The sequence below is a fragment of the Acomys minous genome, assembly GCF_964271855.1.
Source record: "Acomys minous genome assembly, chromosome: 8".
In the NCBI taxonomy this organism is placed as follows: Eukaryota; Metazoa; Chordata; class Mammalia; order Rodentia; family Muridae; genus Acomys; species Acomys minous.
The window spans coordinates 103,824,965-103,844,392 of NC_140489.1; the positions used below are offsets into that span (position 1 = coordinate 103,824,965).

General features: G+C 46.0%; 1 protein-coding gene across 2 annotated transcripts in view; it reads left to right on the forward strand.

Annotated features, from left to right (window-relative positions):
- The window catches only part of PLB1 (phospholipase B1), a 142,741-nt gene that overhangs the window by 12,790 nt on the left and 110,523 nt on the right, over positions 1–19,428 (forward strand). The window contains exons 2-3 of one of the 2 annotated variants that reach the window (XM_084792749.1): positions 3,434–3,645; positions 18,667–18,728. In XM_084792749.1, coding sequence (XP_084648875.1) covers positions 3,582–3,645; positions 18,667–18,728 — 126 coding nt within the window. In that variant the 5' untranslated portion in view covers positions 3,434–3,581. Of the gene's footprint in view, positions 1–3,433; positions 3,646–18,664; positions 18,729–19,428 lie in introns of those variants that run through there. The other variant, XM_084792750.1, reaches the window with a different exon arrangement.

Sequence of the window (19,428 nt, forward strand, 5' to 3'; positions counted from 1 at the left end):
GGCAGCAAATGTGAGTTGCGGTCTAGGCCAAACTCAGCTCTGCCTATCTTCTCTGTCCCAGATGGTAGGCAGCTGTGGGGCTGAGAGGGATCTGAGCCCAAAGCTGCTGGGTGCTCCACAAGCCTTCTTAAGAAGGCAGAGCTCTGCCTATCTGCTCTGTGTCCCAGATATGCTAGGCTGGTTAGCAGCTGACAGGCAGAGAGAGATTCAAGCCTAAGGCTGCTCAAGGAATGGCAACTAATGTGGATTGTGTCCCACACAGGTCTCTGCTCAGTCTGTCTGCTCCGTGCCCTCACTGTGTCAGGCCAGTAAGCTTCAGGAGGGTGGAAATAGATCCCAGCCCGGAGCTGCTTACAGGGTGGCAGCTAAAGTGCAGTGTGGCCTGCTCAGGTCTGCTCAGCTTGTCTGCTCTATGTCCTAGCTGTGTCAGGCCAGTAAGCTTCAAGTGGGCAGAGTGGGATCCTAGCCTGAAGCTGCTCGCAGGATGGCAGCTAATATGGAGTATGGCTGGCACTGCGACTCAGCTCTGCCTGTCTTCTCTGTGTCCCAGATCAATAGCAGACAAATGGAGAGAGCCCAAAGCTGCACAGATGTTTCATAGTCTTTCTCAAGATGGCAGCTAATGGGGGTTGTCCTCTGGGACTTTTCTGTGGCTTAGCTGGGTGGCCAGGGGCCAAACCCACCCATACTCCACACAGTGTGGATCTCTCTCACCTGGGAATCAGCAGCACTGGTGTTTTTTTGTTTGTTTAGTTTTTGGGTTTTTTGCTTTGTTTTGTTTTGTTTTTTGTTCTCAGTTTGGTCTTTAGGTCGCTGTGTAGTCCTGATTATCCTGCTGATCAGAAGTGATGTGTGTCTGGTGCCACCATCTTGGATCCCTCCAAGCAGAGTGCTCTTAACAATGAACTATCTCCCCAGACCCCAGAACCTTGGTTTCAGTATTATTTCAAATTTTCTGATTTTACATTTATGGTTTGTGCTATTGAGGTGCTGAAGAAAGGCTCAGAAATACGACATAGCTGTGATATCAGAAATGCTGGCTGGAGACAACTCCACTTCATTTTCTTTCTTTCTTTCTTTCTTTCTTTCTTTCTTTCTTTCTTCCTCTCTTTCTTTTTTTGAGACAGGGTTTCTCTGTGTAGACTTGGCTGTCCTGGACTCACTTTGTAGAAGATGCTGGCCTCAAACTTACAGGCGTGTGTGCAACCATGCCCAGCTGTTTTAATCTGTGTGGGCCTTGAGCCTGAGATTTGGTCTAGCACACCCTAGTGGGTCCTTAGGAAATAGCAACTACTTTGCTTTGTCTACAAGAAGTCTTCTGAGCAGAGAATGCTGTCTAACTCTGAAGATGTGAATTCACTGGTTTGTTTCCTTCTCAAAGGGCACACACAGAGATTTTTGATAAAACAAGCAACGGTGCAAGTTTCCTCTTTTAGGATTTGTCCTCTTAACACATTTTATAGCAAAAAAAATTCAGAGATCAAGAATTTATGGGGAAGTGATGAAGTTGACAGTTGCTTGCCTCTGCTTTCTCTATGTTTTATCAGATGTAACATGTCTTATAGATAGCAAGTGTTATTCAGACTAACAGATGCCTCTACAATGTTATTTATCAATCCAGGGCTGATGGCTCACACCTGTAATTCTATAACCCAGGAGGCTAAGGTGGATTGTTATGAGTTTAAGGACATCCTGGGATACAACACAAATTCTGAGTAACTTGGAATACAGTATGAGGCCATGTGTTGCTCTAGCCTACCCCTCAAATAAAATAGAAGGAAGGAAGGAAAGAAGAAGGAAGGAAGGAAGGAAGAAAAGAAAGAAGAAAATTTGCCTTCCTTGCCTTACTAATCTTGGGACTCCAATATTTCCTTGGTCTAAAAGACAGTTCAGACTGTCTTATTCAAAATGCCTCTCAGAGATCAAAATGGTTAAACTAGTCTCAATTTTCTAGATGTGAAAGGGGTTATAGGACATGTTATGGCCATCAATACAGCAAAGAGGCTAGAGATGGAAGCAGGAGCTTCTGACCTTGCCCCATCATGCTTCCTGCCCTACCTCTCTGGGTCTAAGCATGAGCAGAGACTTAGGGACCCTCACTGCACTCAAGGAAGTTTGATGGTACTCTTCGAGGCTGCTGGCAGCACAAAGTAGGTGGTTCTAGCTCCTCTACTGGAGTGGCAGCTGTGAGTCTGAGGTTGTTTCTGTGGGCAGTGTAGTGATGGTGACAAGAATCCAGACACCTGAGAAAATCTGTGCTCAAACAGTCCCCCCCCCCACCCAACCTTGGCATCAGGTACAGTTTCTCCTTCCCTTTCTGAGCTTGTCATCCATTTCAAGGATTAGACATGGCATGCAGGGTTAGTGTGTCAGTGGCTACCCTCCACAACATGGCTCCACACCCATACAAAGTCCAAAGGCTGAGACTAAGCCTGAGATCCAGGGTCAGCCATGTTACAGTTTTCTGAGCCGCTGAGAAGGGATGGCAACATCCTAAATACAAGACTTTGTTAAAGAAGAGCGGCCCAGCTCATTGTCACTTTAGACTCAACACAGTAAAGATACGTATGGAAAAAAATAGCTGAGTCAGAGAAGAAGACAAACTATGAGTTGGGTCATGGGAACCAGTTCAGGGTTCCGGGAGGAGGGAGCCTTCAGCTACTGCATCCTAGAGTGGGCAGAAGGCAAACGTGACTTGTCCATATTTGTGCATATAAGTGAAAGATCCCAGTCTTTGATATCTGGGGGACAAGAATGAACGTGTCAACCTCCACAGTTTTTTGTCACTCAGGCTTTAAACTCTAGCTCAGTGTGCCCCAGCTTAGTCTCAGCCAGCATTCCCTACTTCACGCACCCAGTAGAAACTGCTGATGGGCTCAGAGTGAGCTCCACAGCTGGCCCACCTCGCAGCCTTTTGCATCTCGCAGTTCAACATGCAGACAATGCATGTATTCTATGCTGGCTGCCACTTTTGTCCATCAGTGCATTGGGAGGTGGGGTGGGGACAATTGAAAGAAATCTCCTCCTCCAGGTCCAAGCTAGAGAGCCTGGTGGTGCCTGAGACTGGGTGCTGGCATATTTCGCACTAAGAAAGGCCTTGTTTGAGCTGCTTTGATGGGTCTACAGTGGCCACGAAGCACTTTTGTTCTCTGTGTCTTTTATTTTCTATAAGCCGGAGATGAGGTCGAATTCAGGGATGTGCCCCAGACCCCAGGGTCAGGTTACAGAGCGGATCCCTGCTCACTGCATGGGATGCCAAAATTTATGTTATTCTCTGTAGCTCTGCTTCTGCCACCAGCCGTATCTGGACCCCCGACATCATGGAAGGTAGAAGGGAGGCTGCCACACAGTCCTGATCTTTGGGTGTCTATGACTACAGCATGCTACCCTGTCATCAAGCTTCTGCCTAAATGTTAATATTTATCATTTACAGCCAGCCACTGCCCCCTTTCAAAGGTGAACACAGTAAAATTTACAACAGGTGTACTATCAGATCGCAGAGGAGCATAAAAGCAGGAGAGTGTGCGTTAACTCACCCATCTGTGGAAGCAGAGGCCCCTGACACCTGCTGACACTGAGCCATGGAGCCGTGGCCAGGTGTCTCCCTTGTGGGACCGCTGCTGCTGCTGCTGCTGCTGGGACAAGGTAAGCATGACATTTGCTGAGTCATTGATATTCAGTCCTATCTGTGTCCTCGCTTGCTTAACCAAGAAGTTCAGAGGTAGAATGTGCCCTTCTACTGAAACAAAGCTCCAAATGTAAAGTGAAAACACAAGAAAGCTGGTTTGCCTCTTACGGATTGGGAGGCGGAGTCTGCCTGTAGGACAAATGAAGGCTGTTGAGGGGAGGGCAGGTCTTGGGAGAGAAGCCCAGGTGAGTTGCATACTGTGGTCGGGGGGGGGGGGGGTGGATGGGGGTAGGGGGGAAATTGGCAGTGCAGAGTCTCTAAGATTTCTATCACTTTGTGCTGTGTGGCCTGGAAAAGTTCTATTTGGACCTTAATCCCCCTTCTTTATAATGGAGTGTTGGTGGCTGGAGATTTGCTCGTTAATCAGTGTAAGGCCCTGGGTTCAATCCCCCAAATACCTCAAGCAATGGGTGTATCAAGTCATGGTCATGGCTATCTGTGGCCTTCAATTTTTCTGTTAAGGACAGATAAAAGCAGATCAGTGTGATAAACCCTAACGATGCCCATAGGTTTTAGTTGTATCAAGTACCTGGCCTTGATTGAGCCACATAGGTGATGCCAAGGTTGTGATCAGGTGTGCTCCTGCCACACCCTCTCTGCCCCATCCTCCTTGGTTTAGGAAGGCGGAATCTTTTCAGCTGCCAAGGGCCTTGACCATGGCTTCCTGCCCTTTCCTCACATGAGGCCTGGGCCTGGAACAGAAGGCGTTTGGCCTGGAGCAATAGAAGAGGTGTAGACAGGATAGAGGCTACACTGCCTGGGACCCCAAAGTCCTGCTGCTCATTTAGGGTAAGCGAGTGGCCTCAGCAAGAGTCTGGGGAGACCAGTAGTGTCTTTTCCCACCCCAAGCTTGTCTTTCTGCTCTCCTCATGGAGAGAGGCAGAGCTGATTTTGTGGAACTAGTGATGAGCCCGCAAATGGGAATTGTAGACTGAGTACTTGGAATTTGCTGGAAGAAGCCATACTTTCCATTTCATAGACTCAAAGGGTGGCAGGGGGGAGGTGGGAAAGCTTGATGGTGGAGAAGCAGGGGCTTCAGGTTGGCCATGACTATGGGATGTTGGCTGGAGGAAGCTGGAGGCAGGCTAAGGAGTACAGCGTCTTTGGCAATTTACATGAGAGTATTTGGTTTTCTCTAGTTCAGTGGACCTCAACCTGCGGTCTGTGACTCTTTGGCAAACCTCTGTCTCCAAAACTATTTGCATCGCAATCTCTAACAGTAACAAAATCACAGTTATGAAGTAGGAACGAAAGCAATTTTATGGTTAGGGTCACCACCACATGAGGAACCAACTGTATTAAAGGGGTGCAGCATTAAGAAGGTTGAGAGCCACAGCTCAGCTCTAGCTGGTCCTGACTTGGAAGCAATTACAAAACAATAGAGACAGAAGGGTGACGTCAGGTAGCTGTGGATGGCAGTCAGAATCCTAATGTATATTCTGTCTCAATCCCTAAGGTATGACTTGGAAGTCTTCTCTGTATGGTTAGTAATTCTGTGTGCCTTGTCTAAAAGCTCCAGCCTTGAAGTCACAAAGAACACCACACACTTCCTTCTGTGTTTGCTGCTCCGTCTAGGTTACTCTCGGTACATTTGGGTTGACTTTTGTTGTGTCTAGTGTAAGAGAGGAAGCCAGTGCAGATACCCAGCTGCATCAGCACCATTTATTGAAAAGCCAGTCGTTTCCTACTGGTTCCACGAGCCTTTTGTTTCACAGGTTAGGGGTCATATGTGCTCAGCAAGCTTCTGTCTATTTCTCTGCCTGTAGCATGTTGCCTTAACTGTGTAGCTCTGTGGTAAGATCTATAATTTGATAAAATGATTTTCCGTTTCTCCATCTTTTGAGGTGTTTTGGCTTTGAATTCTCCTATAAACTTATCAGCTTGTCCATTTTTAGGACTTTGATAAAGATTTCTTTCTAGAGTACGAATCAAGGTAGGAGAGATAAACTGTATTACACAATTGGGTCATGCAAATCCGACCATGTATTTACGTTTTTGTTCATAGTTTATACAGTCTTCTTGTTGAGGTTTAACATGTACTTTGATCAATTTATCCCAAGGTGGATGATATTTATGTTGTATGGCAAATAGATTTAACTTTTTAATTTTAAAAGTATTTATTATAGGCATAGAGTAGTAAAATTGCTGTTTACATGGTGAGTTTGGAGTTCAGCTAATTTCTCTTATATTTTACCTGCTTCTTTGTAGGACTTTTCTCTGCTCACAGTCTGGTGGTCCTGTCCTTTCCTTCTCAGCTCTTCTCTCATGCTTCCATGCTTGTGTGTTTCCGAGGTGTCTGAAACCTTGTCTCAACTTTCTCATAGAAGAGATGGCTGGAGGCATCATTATCTTCCAAGTTCTGACTGGTAGTGTTTTCTTTTTCTTTTTAATTTTATAAATTTTGGTACTTTTTAAAAAGGACTCGCAAATAAGTTAGAACACCCAAATTAACCAGAGAACACTCAAATTAACCAGACCCAAAGTCTACACAACTCAGTGACTTTCTACACAGTTTCATCAGCAAGTGTGATGCTTGCTATGAGCTTTGTTGTGAGTTCACTTTGAACATCCAAAATCTGAAATGCACCAAAATGGAAGGATTTTTTTTTTAGTAGAGAGCATGGGGCAGAGAATTCAGAAGAAGCACTTTGAGACCAACATCTGAAACATATCTGACTCCAAGCGTCCTAAGGGTGACTCAATCTGTATTCCCGGTGAGACTAAGAAACTTCTATCTTGTTCCTGATTTGAAAAAAGATATTAAAAATAATAAATGGGGGATTGTGAGATGGCTCATCAGTTAAGAGCACTGCTTGCTCTTTAAGAGGACCTGAGTTCAATCCCCGGCATCTACATGGCAGCTCATAAGCGGATGTTGAGTGTGTGTGTGTGTGTGTGTGTGTGTGTGTGTGTGTGTGTGTGTGTGTGTGTGTTACAAGTCTAGGGGCATGTGCACACATGTGTACATACATGTGGAAGACAGAGGTCAATGTCGCGTGTTTTCTGCAATAGGTTTTCCATCCACCTCACTGTTTTGAGATGCTGTCTCTTACTGAAGCCGAAACTCCTTGCCCCAGCTGGGCTGGCTGGCAAAGGAGCTCCAAGGATCCTCCTGTCCTGCACCTCCTTCCCCACCCAGTGCCAAGGTTACAGATGTGTGTTGTGCACACAGCTTCTACATGGGTGCAGGGGATCAAACTCAGATCTTCATGCTTACATGGCAGGTGCTTTGCCAACAGAGCCACCTCTCCCATCCCCCCAAAATTTAGGTCATTCTTAAAATCAAATTTTCTGTTTTCATCTTTTAAATATCTACAGCTTCTGTACTCAGGGCCTTACTTTTAAATTATTATTATTATTATATCATCATCATCACCATCCTATATATGTGGTGAGAGAGAGACAGACAGGAAGGAGGCGACACTGAGGCAGAGAATGTGTGGATGTATACTTGCCAGAAGTCAAAGAATAAGCTTTTGAGAGTCAGTTGCTTCCTTCCGTCTTGCATTTGAGGCAGAGTCTCTCTGTTTCTGCAGTGCTGTGTATTCCAGCCTAGCTGGCCTGTGAGCTTCTGGGAGAACCTTCTGTCTCCTCCTCCTGTCTTACCTGAGAAGTGCTGGGATTTTAGAAGCACATCTGTATTATCTTTTCATGTGGACTGTTGGCGAGCAAATTCAGATGTCAGGCTTGCCTGGTGGGTGCCTCTACCCCCTGAGCCATCTTGTCCTCTCTATGGGAGGATCGGAGAGGGGGGGGGAGTTGATATTGTTTTTTTTGAGACTTAATCTGTTTCCTTTTCCTTGCCTGTTGGCATGTTGGGGATTGAACCCAGGGTCTTGTGTATGCTAAACATGTAGTACTTTACTTCTGAGCTACACTCCTAAGCAACTCCCTTTTCTTTTGTTTATTGTACCAGAAGTTTGTCCATTTGAATACTTCTGAAGAACTAATTTTTGGATGAGCAATCTTCTGTGTAACAGATTTTTTTTCCCGTATAACAAATTGTACTAAAGCTTAGTTACTTCGAGCAGCCATCGCTGTATTTTCTCACAATTCAGTGGATCTGAAATTTGGGAGACTCCTGTCAAGGACAGCTCAACTCTATTCCCATAGTATAGTACGGAACTGATGGAAAACGACATGTCTGGGTGCTTAGCATTCTTGGTTCATTTCCACATTGTCTGTGTTTCTAACGGGCAGCCTATGTTTTACATAATGACCCACGCCTCCCCCTCACTCCCACAAGAGAACACAAATAAAGTCCACACGAGGTTTTCTAATACCCGGGTCCCAGCATCACTTTTGCTGCTTCTTGGGGCCAAGGCAGTTTCCAAGGCTGGCTTTGATCCAAGGAGAATGAAAGATAAAGGGGAAACGCCATAGTCTGGGCTGGAGAGATGCTCGAGTAAATAAACTGCGGGGTGCATGAGCATGAGGATCTAAGTTAGGGTCCCCAGAACCCACACAAGAAGTCAGGTATGTGGCGGTGAGGCAGAGACTGGGAGGTTGCCTGGGCCTTGCTGACCAGCTAGTCTTTCTAGAAACCAGCAAATTCCAGGGTCAGTGAGAGACCGTGCCTCAAAATAAATAAATAGAGTTATAAATACATTAAAAAGCAAGGTAGAAAAATGACAGAAAAAGATACTCAATGGCAACTTCCAGTTTCTATATTCATATACACACATGCACATACAAACATGTACACAATCATATGCCACACACAAAATATGTATATGTATACATATATATATACATACAAGTCCATGTTATATGTTTATTTTGTAGTTTATTAATTTCTATATATTCCTCGCTTGGTCTTCTTCGTGTGTTCCAAAGTTGTCATCCATTTTAAGACTTCTCAGCCACCCATCCTATCTTTTCCTCTTGGCTTTCTCCTGTCACATGTCACCTTGTCACCTCTCTCCCAATACCACCATCCTTTTAGGTACTTATACATGTAGCTTTTCCATTGTCTTTCAGATGTATTTAATTTGCTGTTAAAGCAGATTAAAAAAAGATTTTGAAACTGATTTTCTTTTTCAAATTTAATTTACTTCTTCACAAACTCATTTGATTTGGCTTAATATACAGTATGTATTACTATATTACATGTAGTATGTTAAGCCATATTTTAATTATTACATAAATATAGCTTGGTAATTTTGACTTCTTATTTTAAAAAAACCTCAAGTATGGAAAAAAATTATAAATTTTGTCAGGTAATTTCAGCATACAAAGGTTTATGATATCTGTGCTCTATTTTCTCCACACTAACTCTCACTCGTAGACACTGTGCGTCTCTATGCTTGGTTGGTTATGTTTTCTGTAATAGCCTCCTTAAAAAATCCACCCGTGATAGTCTTTGGAGCCTCGACTGGAGGTGATCAATTTCGGAGAAAATACAAATATAAAGGTTCGTGCTTCAGAATCAGAGAGACCACTGCCAGTAAAGAGACGCTTCAAACTAGATTCACTGTGTGACATTTCCTAGAAGAGGTAAACCCTCTGGCAGCCACGGACACACAGCTTCTCCCTGGGTCTAGCAGAGAGTACGCCTGTCTGAGAATGCTCAAGTTCCTGTGTACTCTGTGTAGAGTGATGTGTACAGACACATGCATAAGCTCCAGGGTGCTTTAACCCATATCTAGGTAGATGTCAATACAAAACCAACTGTAAATGTATCCAAATAGTTGTGACACCTGCGCAGTTCTGATCAGATAGTTTCAACCCCCAATGGTCGAATCCATGGGCTCAGGACATCCAGCTGCAGAGGGCTGACTGCACATAGCAACTCCCGTTTAAGATGGATTGTACAGATGAGAACTCTGAGAGGCTAGCTAGCTTATCAAAAGTCATTCAACTAGTAAATAAAGGAGCCTGAGTCAGTCCCGAGACCAGAGCCGAAGCCCTTGACCACTCATCTGGCCAGTGCTAGAACCCAGTAGGGGAGCAGGATCTAAGCACGCAAACCAGACACGTCAGAACAGATCCCTGTTTGAAAACTTTAACTTTGAATGCAGAAACAGCACTATCTCAAACTGTCCTTGACCACAGCGAGCTGGCAGGAAAGCACCATGGGTAATAAAATACCGATTTTATTGGAGTTTTGATTTTCCACAAGTGGCTTACAAGTCTCCTAAAAGGCTGTCAGATCTGTGGGTAACAACTCGTTGCTTTGGTGCTGCATCCGTGATACTTTCAGTGCAAAGCCAAGGATAGGAGCTGAACGAAGCGGCCGTGCGTGTTTACACATCTGAGATGAGTGAAGTAAGTCAACGCTGCAAGTCTGCAAGTCTTGAGTCTGTGAGGAACCAGAGTCCTGCCTGGAGTTTGGTTTCCTTTCCTGTCCTAGCCTTCTAGAAATATTATCATTACAATTAAGAGTGGAAACAGATCTTAGAGAAATTCTTGTGCCCTGTCTCTTTCAAGTTGTTAACGCAAAGAGGAAGGGACTGGCTTGGGTCATTTATCTGGAAGTCAGCAGAGTCATTCCTGGGACCCTGAAGCCACACACTTCCCTCCGTCTCTGCTGCTTCAGTCCCTGCCCCCAATCTTGCCATCACACACATTTGTCCCTATATTCCTGCTCCAAGCAGCTAGCACAGGTATGGGCTTTTCTTTCAGGGCTCAAGAGTCTACTTTCCTGGAATGTCACCTGAATCTTCTAGGTTTTTAGGACTTAACTGTCAATCATCATTTTCTTGAAGTTGCAGGGTTTTTTTTTTCTGCTGTCAATTAACCGTCTGAGTACCCTTGGGAGAACCCAAGACAGGCTGAGCCTCATTGGCAGATGCCAAACAGAATGTGCGGAACCCTCTAGGGAGAGACACTAGATCTCATGGAGTCACTGGAGGAAAATTAAGCACCAACACAGATGCAAAAAGCTGCAAAAACAGCAATAGGATTCTGAGAGCTGAGGGGTGGAAACAGGGTAGAGAAGTCCTAAGGGGGCCTGTGCTACAGACCCAGAGGGTTCTGTAGGGGCTGAAATAAACCCAGAAGAACAGACAAGGGGTGCAAAGGAAGGGAGGCGCACAGGTCCGCTCAGAGGAGGCAAAGCTCACCTCTCCCCAAGGCTGGTTGGATCGAAGCTTGGCATCCGTAGAGGAAGTAGAGAGTAAGTGAGCACACCTAGTGCTCTCCCACCAAGCTACATCCCTGTCTCTGGGCAGGAGGATTGATGGACTCCGGAAAAGACCAACGCAGCTCTCCTGCCTTGGACCACCATTTGCTCTTGTATGTGAGGTGATGCCCGTCTTCCCCTCCCCCCTCCCCAGTCTCTGGAAGGAGACCTTCCAGAGGGTCCCCTCAAACTTCCTTGAGATTCTTCTCCTCTTGAGGCTCCCTTACTACCACCACCCCACACACTTAGTTTTAAGAGATATCCATGGCCTTTTTGTTCTGGCCCTATTCAGTACCTGCCCCTGATGCAAAACAAAGTCAAGAAAAATGTATAGGCCAAGGGCAAAACACCCAAGTATGAATAAGGCCTGGCCTGTGAGTGCTACTGCCACCCCTTAGAGCGCATGATGTTGGTAGGGCTGGGAAGAAGATGGAGGAAACAGGAGTGGGTACTGGCCTCCACCCAAGTAGTGGGTGGTGTCTTCCTTTGGCCATTGTCATTAGTAGCTGAAAACTTAGACAGCATTGGGTCATGACTTTTCAATTCATTTCTGATGACTTTCATGGCCATCAGACTAGAGGTTGTGGGTTGTGTCTCCTGCTCAGTGGAATGATATTGTTGATTCTTTGGCCAGCCTGATGGCAAACCTACGCCGACTGTAAGGGCAGCTGGAAATGGTGGCCGTGTAGGCATAGCCACGGGACACATTTCCATATGGTGCTAATTCAGGAGCTCTATTGTTCGCTTTCTTGTGGCTGTGAAAGAATACCTATAGGAAGCAATGTAAGGGATGATTATTTATTTGGACTTGGGGTTTGAGAGGTGCAGTCCATCAAGGGGAAGAGGGCATGGCAGGGCTTATAGCTGCAGGAGCACGTGGCTTGGTCTCCTCACATGTCTGTCGACCCGGAAGTAGAGAGCGCCACCTGGAAGCAAGGAAGGCCCTCCTTCCCATAAGCCGCCTACTTCCTCCAACTAGGTCCCACCTCCTAAAGGTTCTGAAACCTCTTCTAACCATCAGTGCCACCAGCTGAGGACCAAGCATTCAAACACAGTCCCGTGGGGGCATGATTTACATCCAAATCGTAACACACACAATAAACTTCTTACGACGTCCAAATCAAAAGGCCCGTGGCCTCGGAGCATGCGCAGCAGACTCACTTTAAAGAGCACTGAACGCCGCACACTTCTCTGCTAGCTGTCTTATTGGGTGTCTTTGTCAAGTTTACTAAGCCATGAGGTCAGCGTTCCCTGGGGAAGCAAACGAGGTGACTGCACAGGCTCACCCCTTCCGCTGTCCCAGAATTCAGAGACAAATACCCAGAAGCCAGCCTATCAGTCTCTCTGGATTTCAGGGTCACCTTCTACTGGCTGGCATGCAGACTGCTCACGCACCATGCGACAGAAGGATGCCCGTGCTTCCCAGCATGCCTGGAATTCTGAGGTGGAAGCCACAGTCAGGTGTGAGTCAGCCTTTTGACTCAGCACACATAGCTGGTCACAAGTTGGCGCCTGCTCACAGGCCACCACAGGGTTTTGTTTTGCCTGCGTGTGAATGAGACTTGCCAACCACCCTAAGGAGCATCGAATCTGCATACAGTCAAGGAGGCCACAAGGGAGACATTGTGTGACATTGACCCTCCTTTTTCTAGATTCGGGCACAGCACGATGCTTTAAGAGGATTGCAGCAAAACTCAAGCCCGCATTTCCCTTGATGGTCTGGTCTCTGAATCTGTACATGCGGCTCTCAAGCTGTGAGTCTCAACTCCTCTGGGGTCTAATGACCCCTTCACAGGGGCTGAATATCAGATATCCCGCATGTCAAATATCTATGTTATAGTTCACAGCTAGCAAAATTACAGTTATGAAATAGTTACAAAAATAGCTTTATGGTTGGAGGCCCTACGTCATGAGGAGCTGTATCAAAGGATTGTAGCCTTAGGAAAGGTGAGACCCACTGCTCTGGAGGGTCACAAACCCTGCCCCTAGGCTTGCTGTGAGGACATCACCCTTTACAAAGAGCCCAAGAATTTAGTGTGCCACAAAGCATGACCTGAGTTCACTTCTATTGCTCTGGATTTTCTTCCCGGTTGCTGAGGAATGCACCTTCCTTTCATCCTGGGAGGTGATCTTTGCTCGCACGCACAGCTCTTGCCCACAAAGCACTTTCCTGTTCTTTGATCCTCACAGCAACCCCAGGAGGAAAGCGAGGAAGCCTGCCTCAGTCCCATTTTATAGATGAGGAAGTCAAGAGACAGAAAGATTGAGTGCATGATCAAGGTCGCCAGAGGGAGCTGCTCTTCCTCAAGGAAGAGAGAGATTATGGAAAATTGTGCTCCGGATGTGTCCTAAGTGGACAGACATCAAGGAAATCTGTGAATCAGAGCGGGTGTCTAGTAAAATCACCCCCACCTCCCTGTGGCCAGGGCTGGATAGAGTCCAGTTATTAACCTGGAAGTACACAAGCGCCACCCAAGGGGAATTCTGTAATTGATGTCTGGCATATTAGGCCCCATGCAGTCCAGTGGAACCTGGATTTTTTTGGGGTGGGGTAGAGTGTGGGGAGGGGCAGTGTCTAGTATTGGGGGAGCAATAGAGAGCTTCTGCTTTAAAAGGAGGAAATCACTGAGGGAGAAGTCTCTGCACACTGTACCTCATTAAGGCCTGGAGCTATAATGGACCCTTTTTAGTTCCCGACCCCAAAGGTTGCAGCTCTAACTTGCATGACTGACCTCTGCCAGGCCTGTGCCTGGGGCACACACAGATGCTTTCCCTTTTATTCCTGGCAGGGTGGAAAAATACGTGTGTTTTTCCCTGACTAACCTTACTGGGGTGGGAGTTTTTCAGGGAGCCCGTAGATGCAAGAGCCGGATGGTAAACAGTTTTCCAGAAGGGAGGCATTCGCCTGAGATCCCAAGCGGGGGTCAGTGATGTCACAGTGCTTTGATGGTTTCTGCCACAATGCCTCAGGCACTGGGGGAGCACTGACAGAATTTTCTTTCCACATATCTGATCAAAAGCACAGGACACGGATGAGGCCTAAGTACCTCCTACGAGTCAGTGGGGACAGGACAAAGGGCTGTAACTTTCCATGAGGGTTGAGACAGCACAGTCTCTCTGACAGCCTAGAGCAATTATCCTGGAGACTCTTGCCATCAAGTTGAAAATGTGAACTCTAGAGCCTTTAGTTACATGGGTTATCTCAGTCTACAGACACTAAGTCATGGGTTATCTCAGGCTACAGAGACTAAGTGTGTGGCCTCTCTGATGCTGGCCATGGAAATCACAGCGACTCATCCTTGTCTTGTGTCATCTACTTCCTGTAGAAGGTATTTATTTAGGGGGCTGGACAGATAGCTCAGTGGGCAAGAGCACTGGCTGTTCTTCCAGAGGACCTTGGTTTGAGTCCTGGTACCCACATGGTGGCTTACAACTCTCTGTAATTCCAGTTTCAGGGCATCTGATGGCCTCTCCTGGCCTCTGTGGGTATCGGACATGCCTGTGGTGCACTGGTGCACATGCAGGCAACACACACACACACACACACACACACACACACACACACACACACTGAAAATAAATATCCAAAATTTTAAATTTCCTTTTGTTCTTTGGCAATTTCATGTATGTATATAATGAATTTTGGCTGTTTTCATCCCCGTTCCCACGTTCCCACCCTTTTACCAACAAGCCTTCTTTCCACTTTTATATCTGTTTTGGTTTTGTGACCCACTTGCTTTAAATAGGGTTGTCTGATGAGCAGGAGAGGGAGCATTAACTGTAACTTTACCAGTGTCTACACCACTGATGAAAACGACTCCCCTTCTCCATTAACCATTAAGCCTTCAGCAATGCCTCTTGGGGAAGGGGAAGGTTCCAGAGTTCTTGTTACAGCTGTGCAAGGCAGACGTCGCCATGAGCATCTTATGATGGACTAGACGAGGAAACTGAGGCTTGGGGAGGTTGACAAGACTTGGGGTGTCTAAGCTCTTAGCCCTGTCTGACACCCAAAGCTTCTGCCTGGACCAGCGCTCTGGACAATTTGCCTACTCTTGTTTGGCTATCTGCTACTAGTCTACCAAGGGACAGCCCGTGTCTTTGCTCTGGTCCTGGGATCTGCTTGAGCAAGGCCCGCCCTGCTGACACCCAGAGCTACAGGTAGATGCTGAGGAGCAGTCTCCTAATCTGTCTCCCCCTCTGACTTCTGGGTTCCCTCTGGGTTTGAAGGTTATATCTGCCTATTTGTGTTTTGGGGGTTCTCTGTCTATTCTAGGGTCCTCTCTTTCCTTTCCCATCACCTTTAAATGCCTTTTTTTTTTTTTTACATTCAGGTCTTTCACCCACCCTGTGAAAGCTAGAGCTAGGCACTAGAGGTCTGCCCTCCTATCCCACCTGGATGACCTCTTTTCAGGCCCAGTGTAAGACATGGATTAGGGACATGCATCAGATCCAACCTGCTGTTTGTTTTTGTGCAACTTATGAGCTAAAATACATTGTCACATTTTGGGGGAGGGAGCGTATCTATGTCCAGCAAGTCAGCATTACAACAGTTTGTTTGCTTGGTTGGTTTTGGTTTTTCGAGACAGGGTTTCTCTGTGTAGCCTTGGCTGTCCTGCATTCACTTTGTAGACCAGGCTGGCCTCAAACTCACAGAGATCCACCTGCCTCTGCCTCCCAGAGTGCTGGGATCATAGGTGTGTGCCACCATGCCCAGTCCCAACATTACTTTTGAAAAGACCATTTTTTCCACTATATTGTCTCTGGGTTGTTTGTTTGTTTTTGTCAAAGATTTGGTTGACTATATTTTCTGGGCCTCTCTGGCCTCTATTCTGTTCCAATGGATCTGTCTATTCTTTTGCTAACTGAACACTGTCTTGATTATAGCACTCTATAGTAAGTTTTGACTTCTGCTGTATTGGTCCTCAGTGTTATTTGAGGTCTTTTGCCTCTCCATAGAAACTTTAGAATCAGTTTGCTGATACCCATGAAGATTTCTACACTTTAATATGGCTCTAACAACCAAAAGGGGGAAAAAACATCTTATGACATGTGAAACTTGTGTAGAATATAAACTTGTGTGTGTGTGTGTGTGTGTGTGTGTATGTGTGTATGTGTGTGTGTGTGTGTATGTGTGTGTGTTGCTTGTGGCCACTTTCACAATACTGAAGTCATGAATAGAATGGTCATGTCAGAGAAGAGACCTTAGGGTCTACAGAATCTAAAACATGGACTAATCTGGCCTTTGTCGGACCTGGTCTAGTCTTGGGCATGTGGCTTATACTCAGTTTGTTGCTTCCAAACATGGCTCCTGTAGCCGAGTGAGCTAGGCTGCCTGTTTTGAGTCCCTCTGTCACCAGTTGCTAGCTGTGTCAACTTTAGTGTAACTTGAGCTTTCTGGGCTTCACTTTGCTGCGTATATGGTGAGCTTATGGCATTTGTCTCGTAGAATTGTCGTGGGGATTAAAACCGTTGTTTTACATAAGGGCGCTGAAGAGTGCCTGATATGGAGGAGCCGTGTGGAAGCTGTGGTTACCTCATACATTTACATTTGCTGTCCCAGCCTGGGAAGATCCTCAATGGGCTCCACTCTCTGCCCTGCTAACTCATCTCTCCCACTACTGTAGGAACAGCGTCTTAAAATTTCTCTTCAAGATTGGTCATGGTCCCCACTAACCCATGGGCTAGCCTGGCATTTGTGGCTTTGAAGTCCAGCTCCCTCTATTTCTTTATTACCTGTTTCTTTGTTGCCCTCCAGCCACAGACCCTGTCCTAGCCTTTTCCAGTACTCGACACTTGTCCACGCCTCACTGATTTCCTATCGCAGGGTCCTTTCTGCTCAGAACACTGGCTTCTGGGAATTTTAAGAGTCATGGGGTCTGGAGGTGGGTGATAGCCATTGCTCGCGGCCTCTCTGTGGGTGGGAACTGGAAATATACTGCTTTTCCTTCATGCAACTCGAGATAAATTATTCTCAGGGTCAAGAAGTAAAGCTGCAGAAGAAGGCTGGGGTGGAAAATCAGTCAAGCTCTGTCTCCCAGCTCACATCTGCCTTTTCCTGGTGTCTGCTGCTCCTCAGATGTACTGCGTACACTAGGCTGAGAGCTGGGAGAAAAAAAAAAAAAGAGTGAGAGGAAGCAACAATTCTAAATCCAGGATCAAGTATCAAGTTACTTGTGGAACTAGCTATTAAGACAGATATCAAGAGAGTGTCACAACAGGAAAAAACAAAAACAAAAACAAAAACAAAAACACAGAGGCCAGCATTGTGGTGAATGGCTTTAATCTTGGCACTCAGGAGACAGAGGCAAGCAGATCTGTGAGTTGGAGGCCAGCCTGGTTAGTGAGTTCCAGACCAGCCAGGGCTATATAGCCCGAATACCCTGGGGTGAGGAATGTGTCTCTGTGGTCTCCCTGCCTATCTGGTCTTCTTCTCCTTTGCCTCAATTCAGCAAGACCCCTCAAGAGTTGACAGCGGTGCCCAGGTACTTAGCACAGTCATGGCTGCTGAGAGTCCCCATGATTAACTCTTTACAGTTTCACTGCCCTTCAGAGCATTCTAGTGTGCTGCTTGTCTTCCCTGCTTTGTCCTAGATCCCCAACCAATGGCAGCTATCTGTCCAACATTACGATCCTTGGCAAGGAAGCAGGATGACAATCTGATAATGCTCCCATGCAGGACATAGGGTGACAGCCCCTCTCTGACAACACCTCTGCACCTTGACCTGGAAATTCTACTAGCAACAATTCTAATAATGGGATATATTAGTACCATCATGCTGTTCCAAACTATGAGAGCTATAGAAATGGAATCTTTAAACTTTAAAGGCATTTATGCCACAAAATTTGAAAATCTAAGGGAAATGAACAATTTTCTTGATGGATTCCATTTGCCAAAATTGAATTAAGATCAGATAAACAGATTAAATAGTCCTTTTTCTCCTATAGAAATAGAAGCAATCATTGATAGTCTCCCAACCAAAACCAAAAAACAAAAAACAAAAAAACAAAAAAAACAAAACAGGGCCAGATGGCTTCAGCGCAGAATTCTACCAGACCTTCAAAAAAAGAGCTAGTACCAATACTCTTCAAGCTACTCCAAAAGATAGAAATGGATGGAACATTACTAAATTCTTTCTATGACGCCATAGTCACGTTGATACCTAAACCCACAAAGACTCAACAACAACAAAAAAGAGAATTTCAAACCAATTTTTCTTATGAACATTGATGCAAAAATACTCAATAAAATACTCACAAAACAAATACAAGAACATATGAAAGACATCATTCACCATGACCAGGTAGGCTCCATTCCAGGCATGCAGGGATGGTTTAGCATACGGAAATCCATCAATGTCCTCCACCATATAAACAAACTGAAAGAGAAATGGAATCTGTGGTTTTCTAAGATAAAGGACATTACAAATCTGGGCATGCAGATAATTGGGCTTAGGCAAAGGGTGTAAAAGGTACAAATTTGGGTAAGAGTGAATTTCAACTTTCAAATCTGTGTAGACTAAGGTCAGTCCTTAGGACCTGTGTAAAAGAGCTGAGCATGGTGGCACACTCGTAATCCTGTGGTGGGAGGTCAAGGCGGAAGGATCTCAAGGGGCTTGTGTGCCAAACGATCTAGTGAAATGGGTGAGCTCCAGGCTCACTGAGGCATTCTGTCTCAAAAAATAAGGCAGAGAATGTTGGGGAAGACACCACTGGCCTTCACACACACACACACACACACACACACACACACACACACACACACACACACACACACACACACACCCCACACACACAAATGCACATATACACATATTTCTGTTTACTTGCTTACATATTTATTTTTATTCATTTTTAGGGCCCTCACAAACTCATAGCTCTTCTGGAGAGAATGTAATGGCATGGCAGCCCCAGCAAATGGTAAGGATTTCACCCTGGTGAAAGGTGTGTGTGTGTGTGTGTGTGTGTGTGTGTGTGTGTGTGTGTGTGTGTAATGGGGTGGGGAGGTAGGCTCTCTTCTATTGGAAAAACAAATCCAGATTTCCGAGCAGGTTGATGGTCCTTTGTTAATGCCTTAACAGAATGGGCCAAAGGAGCTGCTTCCCCAGGCCAGCCAGGCTGCCTGGCAGAATGTTACCATGGCTCCTGAAATTTGGGGCTCATCATCCTTGCAGATCAAGCGGGTGGTTCCCAGAAGTGTGCTGCAAGCATTATAAATGGGGTGTGTTATCACTGTGAACCTTGAAGCAGATGTTGTAAGTTATCCGAAGGCATTTGGGTGAGGTCTTCCCAGAAGGTTCACGAGATAAGAGATGGGAGTAAGTGTATCTGTTACTGTAATCAGTAATTCATGAGAAATTAACTTACGCTTGTGAGATGCGGTGAGGGCTTCGTGCACTGCCTGCCTTTCCTACCAGGGTGCCTCCCCTGGCACCTCCCATGTCCCACAGCCTTCCGTGTTATTCCGACAAAGAAGCCACTCTGGATTCCTGGTACCAGTGCCCAAGAGACCCATGCTGCCCTGAAGACTTGCATGCCGGTCACTGTGTCTCTCCTCTGTTCTCAGTGATCCACTTGGGATCAGGATACTCCAGTGTGGAGGAGACACAAGAGGCTCCTG